This window comes from Anomalospiza imberbis, chromosome 26 (genome assembly GCF_031753505.1).
Source record: "Anomalospiza imberbis isolate Cuckoo-Finch-1a 21T00152 chromosome 26, ASM3175350v1, whole genome shotgun sequence".
NCBI classification, from domain to species: Eukaryota; Metazoa; Chordata; class Aves; order Passeriformes; family Viduidae; genus Anomalospiza; species Anomalospiza imberbis.
The window spans coordinates 3,465,636-3,475,383 of record NC_089706.1 but is presented as its reverse complement, the minus strand read 5'-3'; the positions used below and the strand labels follow the sequence as shown (position 1 = coordinate 3,475,383).

Genomic DNA, 9,748 nt, shown 5'->3' with positions numbered 1-9,748 from the left:
GAGCAAAGCCCTGTCAGAGTGAGGCAAAGCACCTCTTGCTGCCCTGACCCAGGGCCCAAACCCTCCAGGGATGCCAGGCTGTTCCTGACCCAAACCCTCCAGGGATGCCAGGCTGTTCCTAACCCATTGCTCCAGGGATGCCAGGCTGTTCCTGACCCAAACCCTCCAGGGATGCCAGGCTGTTCCTGACCCAAACCCTCCAGGGATGCCAGGCTGTTCCTAACCCATTCCTCCAGGGATGCCAGGCTGTTCCTGACCCAAACCCTCCAGGGATGCCAGGCTGTTCCTGACCCAAACCCTCCAGGGATGCCAGGCTGTTCCTGACCCAAACCCTCCAGGGATGCCAGGCTGTTCCTGACCCAAACCCTCCAGGGATGCCAGGCTGTTCCTGACCCAAACCCTCCAGGGATGCCAGGCTGTTCCTAACCCACTCCTCCAGGGATGCCCAGGTTTTTCTGGCTCCCATCCTTCCAGAGATGCCGGGCTGTTCTCCTGACCCAAACCTTCCAGGGATGCCCAGGTTGATTTCCTGACCCATCCCTCCAGGGATGCCCAGGTTGATTTCCTGACCCATCCCTCCAGGGATGCCCAGGTTGATTTCCTGACCCATCCCTCCAGGAATGCCCAGGTTGATTTCCTGACCCAAACCCTCCAGGGCTGCCCAGGCTGTTCTGGCTCCCAGCTCGGAGTCACTCCCCGCTGGCAGCAGAGCCCGAGTCCCCCTGGCCAGTCCCATTCCCTGTCCCCAGTGGCCCAGCTGGGACAAATCTGCTGCTGGCAGATCCCTGCTCCTCCAAGAGGAGCTGGCCCAAGTCAGGAACGATCCCAAGCCAGGAGGAAAGGCTGGACTGGTGCTGTGAGCACACAAACTCCAGCAGTCCTCAGCTCTGCCTGGCCTAAACGAGCTGTTTGGGACTAATTTACTTTTTTTTTGTTTAGGTGTGTGGGCAGCCAGAGGCACTTGTGAGGTTGGGCTGGAGGGTGAACTGTTGCTATTTTGGCAGGGTTTTGTCAGCCTGTTCCTTGGCAGGGCGGCAGGGTGACTCCCCTGCTGTCTGAGCCGGGCCCTCAAAGGTTTGGAACGGTCCCTTTCCCGTCAGGGGTCACTGTTTTTGTTTTAGTTCTTCTCAAATTAAAGGCTGCCAGCCTCCCTTTCCCACAGCAAGGGCTGCGTGCTGACTCGCAGCTGGTGTGGGGATGGATTTGGCAGTGGCTTAACCACTTCCAGAAACAGTTTTGGGGTCTGCACTTCCTACCCCGAGCTCTGTCCACTGCAGGCTGCAGCAGGAAGGATTTGAGACAAAATCCTATTGCCAGAGCTGGGGTGTCCGTGAACAAATTCCCCCCTGAGCCAAGACTGAAAAGCCCTTTATTTTGAATATTGAATTTGAGGAACTTTCCCTGCGCTGATCTGATGCTCAAATGCTTTTGATAATTTAAGTGCCTAAAGTGCTTCCACGCTGGGCTTCGGGTGAAGGGGTTTGGTGGGAAAGGCCTTAAATTGTTCATTTCAAACACCTAGGTGATAAATGAGAGAGTCAGAGAGGGGCAGAGGCAGGGCTTATAACGGGAGATCAGGGTGAGGGAGCAGGAGGACGAGGAAATCTTTACAAAATTGGCTTTTTTGGCTTCTTCTAAGAAAATTTCTGTGTCAGGACCACATGTAAGACCAGCAATGGATGTTCTGGTCCGGGTAAGAGCATCCCTTACCTGCTGTTACCGATATTCCCTGTGTGACCACAGAATTTCTCTGGATTTGCTCCTGTCTGGCCACAGGTTTGGGTACGAGCTCCTCAGAGCTGATGAGCAGGAGCTTTTCTCTTCCTCACAGGTGAATCGCGCCTCCCCTTTCCTTTATCGAGTTTGGAACGTGGAGGGGGGAGAGCTGTTGTGTAAATTCCCTAGGATAGGGAAGGACTGGGGGGATGGATGGATGGATGGATGGATGCTGGTTTTCCTTTTTGAGGTCACATCCTGCCCGTGAGACGTTCGTGGTTTATTTATTCGCTAGAGTGAATATTTTGTATACGGCGCGAGAGGAAGGCTTTTATTATAAATTTTTATGGAAAAAAAGGGGAAGGAAAAATAAAAGGTGTGGAAAAAGGGAAAAATGCCTGAGCTGGCCGCGGGGGGGCGCCACCACCGCGCGGGGAGGGGCGTGGGCGTGGTCAACGAATGATTGACGGGGAGGGGGCGTGACCACGTAATGACTAACGGGGAGGGGCATGGCCAATGAATGACGGGGCGTGGTGGGCGTGGTCAGATAATTACGGCAGAGTGGGGGCGTGGCCAATTATTGAGGGGTGGGGTTCGGGGTGTGTTCAATGAATTAAGGGAGGGGCTGAGAGCCTGGGCGTGGCCGAGGGGCGGGGCCTGGATGTCACTTTTGGGATGGGGACGTAGGCGGGAGTAAGGTCAGAGGGTGGGGCCAGTGAACGGGTGGGGCATGGGCGGGGTCGAGGGCGGGTTTTAAATGGAGAGGCGGGGCCAGGGCGGGATTAGGGCGTGGCCAGGGACAAAGGGGCGGTATGAGGGTGGGGTAGATGAAAGGGTGGGGACATGGGCGTGACCACGAGGCGGGGCGGGGTTAGTGTTTTATGGGTGGGGACATGGGCGTGACCACGAGGCGGGGCGGGGTTAGTGTTTTATGGGTGGGGACATGGGCAGGCAAATCGGCGTAGTGGGCTTGGCCAGGACGGCTCCAGGTCGCGATGTCCCCGCTCCGAGCGGCACCGGTGTCCCCGGGGCAAGGAACGGGCTCTTCCCCGCGGCCGTGGAGCCGCACAGCCGCTCCTTTTTTCCCCAAAAAAGCTCCGATCCCGCTCGCCCCGCCAGGTGCGGTACAAACCCCGAGCAGGAGCAGCTCCCGGCTCTTGTCCCCAGGAATTTTGGGACACGGTGTAAATCAAAGCCCTCCGTGACTGAACCACGGCAGCCGGGCGTACCTGAGGATTCTGAGGAGCTGAGACCTTCCCAACCCATGCAAGGCCATTAATGAGTATTGTTAAATATTATCAATACTTATCTGATGTGTTATCGCAGCAATGTTAAGCGCTGCGAGGCTGTGACACGGGGCCAGTGACACACCCGGGGAACAGCCACGGGTCGCCCTTTCTGTGCGCCTTCAGGTTTTTTTCATTTTGTTTTGGTTTTTATAAATTTGAAGCCTTCCCCTGGCCCAGGTGCTCTGTTCAGACCTAGAATCTCACGTTTCTGCCGGAGCAGAGGAACTCGGTGTGGCTTGGTGGGGCTCAGCCCAAAGCCACCCTCAGGGTGGACAAGGACAAACCTCACTCCTTGTCCCATCAGCAGCATCCGAGTGCTACGGCCCTGCCCAAAAGCCCTGCACACCTGGATCCACCTGGATTTAAAATCCCCACCCTGGATCCCCCTGAACTCAAAACCTGCTGCACACCTGGATCCACCTGGATTTAAAATCCCCACCCTGGATCCCCCTGAATTCAAAACCTGCTGCACACCTGGATCCACCTGGATTTAAAATCCCCACCCTGGATCTACCTGGATTCAAAACCCCCCATACACCTGGATCCACCTGGATTTAAAATCCCCACCCTGGATCTACCTGGATTCAAAACCTGCTGCACACCTGGATCCACGTGAGTTCAGAACCCCCCATACACCTGGATCCCTCTGTATTTAAATTCCACACCCTGGATCCACCTGGATTTTAATCCTGCCGCACACCTGGATCCACGTGGGTTCAAAACCCCCGCACACCTGGATCCACGTGGGTTCAGAGCCCCCCGCACACCTGGATCCACCTGTATTTAAAGCCCCCCGCACACCTGGATCCACGTGGGTTCAAAACCCCCCGCACACCTGGATCCACGTGGGTTCAAAACCCCCTGCACACCTGGATCCACGTGGGTTCAAAGCCCCCTACACACCTGGATCCACGTGGGTTCAAAACCCCCTGCACACCTGGATCCACGTGGGTTCAGAGCCCCCCGCACACCTGGATCCACGTGGGTTCAAAACCCCCGTACACCTGGATCCACCTGGATTTAAAGCCCCCCGCACACCTGGATCCACGTGGGTTCAGAGCCCCCCGCACACCTGGATCCACGTGGGTTCAGAGCCCCCCGCACAGCTGCATCCCCCCGGATTCCAGCGGCACCCGCGACCTGCAGGGACTCGCCTCCTTTCCCCGAAGCGCTGGGGAGCCCTGGAGCGCTTCCAGGGTAAAGGAGCAGCGAGGGGAAGCAGCGGCGGGATCGCGGGATCTCCTCCAGCGGCCGGGTCGGGACCGAGCCGGGACATCCCGGGGCCCCTCCCGGCTCGGTGCTCCCGTGCCAATGGGATCTGCGGCCGCGGCCGAGCCCTCGGCGGGGCGGGGCGGGCCGGGAGCCGCCCCCGGCGGAGCCGCGGGAGCCGCGGGCAGCGGAGCGGGGTAAGGGGCGCGGGGGGCGCGGGGGTGCCGCTGGCAGCGCTCCCCGGGGCACAGAGCGGAGGGGAGATCGTGACCGGCAGCACCGGGTTCGGTGTCCCCAGCTCGCCCGCTGGGGCTGGGGGCTGCGGTGGAGCCGAATCCTCGCTTGCCCTTGGGCATCGCTCTGCGCCGAGGGATCGGCCACGCGTGGCACCGGCGGGGACCGTCGGGTTTGTGCCCAAAGGCTCGGCGAGCCGCGGTTGTGCACGGCCCCCGGGTGATTCCCGGAGGTTACAGGTGTTTGTTCGCGTTGCTCGGTCACGGGAGGGAGCCGTGACCCTCGGCTGCGCTCCCAGCTCCCGCTGCTTGCTGGCTGACCTTGGGCCAGTCCCGTTCTCCATGTGCTCGGGCTGCACATGTGCTGCTCCCCTGCAGCAACCCGCGGCTCTGGGGCTCGGAAAAACTGCAGGGGCACAAATGCAAAGTGAGAAGCGGGAACGGCGCTGCTCTTGCAGCGAGGGACAGAGCCAGGGCTCCGTTTCCTTGCGGTGGCTTTGGGGTGGGCGACAGCACTGGTGGCGTTTTGCAAAGTGGATTGGCAGGGCAGTGACACCTGTGACAGATGCCTGTTGGCACGGAATGTGCCACCTTGCCCCGCAGCGCTGCTCTGCCAGCTGGGGCATCACCAGTGCCCCAAATGAGACGGGAAACCGAGGAGCAGAGCGCTCCAAGAGCCCGCCCAAGGCTGCCCTGCTCAGATCTCCTCAGTCCCGAGCCAGCAGCTCAACCTCTGCACCTTCCTGCCCTCTGGCCATGCTTTTATTCCTGCTGTCAGCTCAGCAGGAGGGTTGTGCTCCGTGGAGATCAGGGTTTAATTCAGCTGTCCTGGGGGCATGCTGGAGGGATGGAGAACCCCGAGCTGCTCTGCAGGAGCCGGTTGGAAAATCAGGTTTAGGACACTCTGGGAGAGGTAAACAGGAGCCTTTGGTAGCCAGAGGGGGGAGGCTTTCCCTGCAAAAAGAGGAGATGGAGAAGAAAAGACAAAAGATCCTAAAACTGGAGTGGAGGAAGGAGTGGAGCTGCCTGGAAGAGATTGTTCAGAGCACAGATTTGGGCTGTGATGAAAATTTGAAGCCTGGAGGCTGAGATTGGCCTGAACACCTCCTTACCTCTCGTGTGAGCAGTGACAGTGACAGTCCCTGCTCGCTGGGACTTGGTGCAGAGCTGTGCTGGACACACTGGGAGTGCCCCTGCATCTTGTTCCTGGCAGGTTTGGAACAACGTGGGGGTTCTTTCCTAAGGAGAAGAGCATTTATGTGGCATCCAGAGTGCTCCAAAATTCCTTCTCGAAGCTCTCAGGACCCTGAGGAGCACTGATAACAAGGACTGGCCGGACTGGTTTGCAGCTCCACAGAAATCTCATGGAAAAGGTTCTTGAGGGATTTGGACAAAGGTTTTCTTTCCCCTGGAAACTCCAAATCTGCATTAGATACAAACAGATCCCTGTGCCCTGGGTGGTTTGGTGCTCCTGTCTGGGGACAGGGACAGTGTGTGGCTGGGGGTCCTTGGGCACCTCCCTCCCAGCCCCTGAGCCCCAGCAGGGCCTGGGGGTCTGTGACAGTCACCAGAGACCTCCTGGACACGCTGTGCACTGTCTCAGCTGTTTGCAAATGTGGGGTTTGTGTCCTCAGGGGCCCCGGAGCTGATGGGAAGGGAAGGGAAGGGAAGGGAAGGGAAGGGAAGGGAAGGGAAGGGAAGGGAAGGGAAGGGAAGGGAAGGGGAGGGAAGGGAAGGGAAGGGAAGGGAAGGGAAGGGAAGGGAAGGGAAGGGAAGGGAAGGGAAGGGAAGGGAAGGAGTGTGAGTTCAGCAGACAGGCCAAGGACACCATCAGGAGGAGTCTGGGGACACCTCCAGTGTGGCTTTAATAAGTAATTCTGACTCTGTTTGGAGTGAGAATCAAAGAATTCCCTTTGTATAGGCCCTGCTTTACTCCAGCCGGGCTGAGCCGCTCTCTGAGCTGTGGCCGAGCCTGGGCAGACCTGCCCGGGCAGAGCTGCGGCGTGTCCGGGCACCGCTGTGCCCCCGGCACGGCTGAACATCCCCGCTGTTACCTGTGCAGGTAGGCAGCTTTAACCCAGCCCGTGTCGGTGTCAGGGCGTGGTCCTGCCCACATCTGCAGCCTCTCCTGGATCACAATTAACTCCTGGCTAATCAGGAGCCATCCAGCAGCGCAGAGCTGCCCTCCGGCGTGGGTGGCACAGGGAGGGATGAAGGGTTTCTTTGTGTGTTTTCACCTCCATAAACTCCCCAGAGAAGTTTGCTCCTGGGGGGAGTCTGCCTCTTTGCTGGCAGCCAGCGGAGGAAAACGGTCAGCCCGTGTTTTTTCAGCAGCAGACGCTTTAAAAACAAAGGCCGCTGCCAGGTTCTGCTGTTTTCTTTTCGGTGCACAGCCCAGTTTTGTTAAAAGGTTGAGGTTTGCGTGTTTGTTTTCTCGTTTGGAAATAACCTCGGTGCCGTTCCCTTGCAGATGAACGAAGACTTCCCCAGCTGAGCTCTCCCAGCGGCTCCTGAGCCAAGAGCTGCGTGTGGGGAGGCACCAAATGGTCTCTGTGAGCTGCCAGGACCTGCTGCCCGCCCTGCCCAGCCCTTCCCTGCTCGAGAGCCTGGCCAGTGCCCTGCAGTGCAGGATGCCACCGTCCCTTCTGCCAGGACACGGCGGTGACAGGACATGCGGCCACCCTGAGGGCTCCGGGCACGTCCTGGCGGGCAGCACCGGCCACGCCGAGGGTGTCCCGCTGCCCAGTGCCAAGGGGGAGCCCCCCAAAGCCCAGCTCACCGAGGCTCAGCTCAGGCTGCCCGACTTCTGCCTCTCCCAGGACTTCATCCCCACGCTGGAGGAGATCGAGGAGTTCCTCAGGGAGAAGGCAGAGCTCCCCAGGGATGAGGCAGGAGATCCTCACCCGGCGGGGTGGAAGGTGGAGAGCAAAGACGAGCTCGGCTCCGGGGCACAGCCCATCCCCAGGGCGCACGAAGGAGGAGGAGGAGGAGGAGAACACGTCCCAGACGCTGCGGGGACAGCTGCTGGTGACCAGGCGCTGGCTGCTGGCAGCATTCCCGTTGTCCTGCAGCTCCAGCCTCTCCCCATGGACAGCGTCACCCCTCCGGCACAGCCCGGGGGTGTCAGGGTGGCCCAGCTGCTGATCAGCCTGCAGAGCCCAAACCTGCCCCTTCTCCCTCAACTCCAGCCCCCTGGCACCATCCTGGACCAAAAATACGTCAGGATTGCCCCGCTGCCGGTGGCCACGGGCACGGGGGATGTGCGGGACGCCGAGGCAGCCCCCAGGTGCCAGCAGGGCCCCCCCTCCCTGCTCCGCACGCACCGCTGCTCCCATCCGGGCTGTGGGAAGGTTTATTCCAAGAGCTCCCACCTGAAGGCTCATTTCCGCCGCCACACGGGGGAGAAACCCTACACCTGTGCCTGGCCCAACTGCGGCTGGAGGTGAGCGGGGGTCCCCGAGGGCGGGGGGCTCCGGATTTGCAGGGAGAATCCCCGAGGAAAAGCAACCTTCCCTCCCCGGTGCTGCTCAGGGCTGGATGTGGAGTTCCAGGAAAGCATTCCCACCCAGGCTCCTGGCCCGTGGCCTTTGGCCACTGCCAGCCTGAGCTCTTGTCCCAGAAAACCAATTTTTAATCAGCGCTGCCGGAAGGTTCCAGCAAGGGAAAACAAACGGAGGAAGTAGGTGGACAGCGTCCTTTGAGAGCAAGGGAAAGAAATTCACATCTCAGTGGGTGAATTCTTTTCCATTTCCAAATCCTTGGAAGGGTTGATCTCGGGAGCCGGGCTGCCTCTGCCCCCTCTGGGGTGGCCCAGGAGGCTGTGGCAGGGACAGATCTGCGTGCCAGGGTCGCTGTGCCCCCTGCATCCAGCACTGCCCCTTCCTCCTGCAGGTTCTCCCGCTCGGATGAGCTCTCCCGCCACAAGCGCTCCCACTCCGGGGTCAAGCCCTACCAGTGCACAGCCTGTGAGAAGAAGTTTGCCCGCAGTGACCACTTGGCCAAGCACCTGAAGATCCACCGGGGCCAGCCCTGCAGCCCACGGACGCTTCCAGGGGGGAGCAGGAGTTAATTCCTGCTGCTCATCCCTGCCAGCCCAGCCAGAGCCAGGGAAACGGAGCAGAAACCGCTGCTGAGGAGGGGAAAATGACTCCTGGACAGACAGGAGACTTTGTTGTCCCTCTTTTCAAGGGTGATGATACTCCCAAGGTGTTTCTGGCCCTGCTCTTTGAAATACACGTGATGGAAATCAGTGTGGATTTGGGAGGTGTGTAGGAACATCGGGGCCACACTGTAAAACAGGAATCAGGCATTTTAAAATACCAGAATCCCAGAATGGTTTGGGTTGGGAGGGACCTTAAAGCTCATCCCATGGGCAGGGACACCTCCCACTATCCCAGGATGCTTCTTGGACACTTCAGAGATCCAGGGGCAGCCACAGATTCTCTGGGGATCCCATCCCAGCCCGTCATCCCCCCCCCCAGCCAGGAATCCCTTCCAAAATCCCGCCTATCCCTGCTCTCTGGCAGTGGGAACCCTTCCCTGTGTGCTGTCCCTCCACCCCTGATGGGATGGGGATGGATGGGGGTCTGTGCTGTGCAGGAGCTGCGGGGGCTGAAGCAGACATTGACACTTTCAGTGAGGTTGTTTTGTCCCTAAATCTGCTTTTTTTTTTTTTTTTTTGTGCTGGTGGTTTCCCACCTGGCTGGCTCTGGGCACCGTGGTGTCCTCTGGGTGCTTGACACAGTGAGAGGGACAAGAGATGGATTTTGTAGAGTCTCAAAGCGACCAGGAGAACAGCAAGCAGCACCAGCAAAGCCCTTTCCACCCCAGAAGGACATTTCCAAGGAGAGACACGGATGTGTGAGGAGCCTGGAGGAGCTGGGAGCTCCTGCCAGGGGAGCAGAGCAGCTCCCAGGCTGCTGACGTCCTCCTCCTGTTTGCCTTCTGGTTAATTAAAGTCCAGCTCCTCGCTGCGGTGCCAACTCCCCGAGCTTTTGCAAACATCTGGGAGGGAAGGAGGCGCTTGTCCAAACACAGACCAGCGTCAGGAGCTGCAGCAGGGCCGGGTGCCCTTTCCACGTGGCTGTGCCAGCCTGCCTCAGGCTGGGTTTTCGTGCCTGCAGGCTCCAAGCTGGGCTGTGCTCGTGCCCTCCTGCTGATGCCCCGATGCCCTGGCGGGGCACAGCTCCATGTGCTGCCCTTGAGCTGCTGTGGGATGGGGAGTTGAGTCGTACCCAAAACACGTCGGGGAGATCAGCTCAGCTCTGAGCTGCCCTGTGGAGGGCAGGTTTGGACCTCAGA

The 9,748-nt window shown here is 59.5% G+C and overlaps 1 protein-coding gene across 1 annotated transcript; it reads left to right on the top strand.

The window, feature by feature from the left end:
- The first annotated feature begins 4,337 nt into the window (after window positions 1-4,337).
- Window positions 4,338-8,516, top strand: LOC137462678 (Krueppel-like factor 15). The gene is made up of 3 exons (XM_068173253.1): window positions 4,338-4,411; window positions 6,918-7,889; window positions 8,339-8,516. Exons 2-3 carry the CDS (start codon window positions 6,991-6,993, stop codon window positions 8,514-8,516), a joined length of 1,077 nt encoding a protein of 358 aa, XP_068029354.1. The 5' UTR covers window positions 4,338-4,411; window positions 6,918-6,990.
- Window positions 8,517-9,748: the final 1,232 nt, after the last annotated feature.

Coding starts and splice junctions, on each gene's coding strand:
- LOC137462678 (XM_068173253.1), top strand. CDS start 6,991: ATGGTCTCTGTGAGCTGCCAGGACCTGCTGCCCGCCCTGCCCAGCCCT. Junction 7,890..8,338: donor TGGCCCAACTGCGGCTGGAG/GTGAGCGGGGGT, acceptor TTCCTCCTGCAG/GTTCTCCCGCTCGGATGAGC.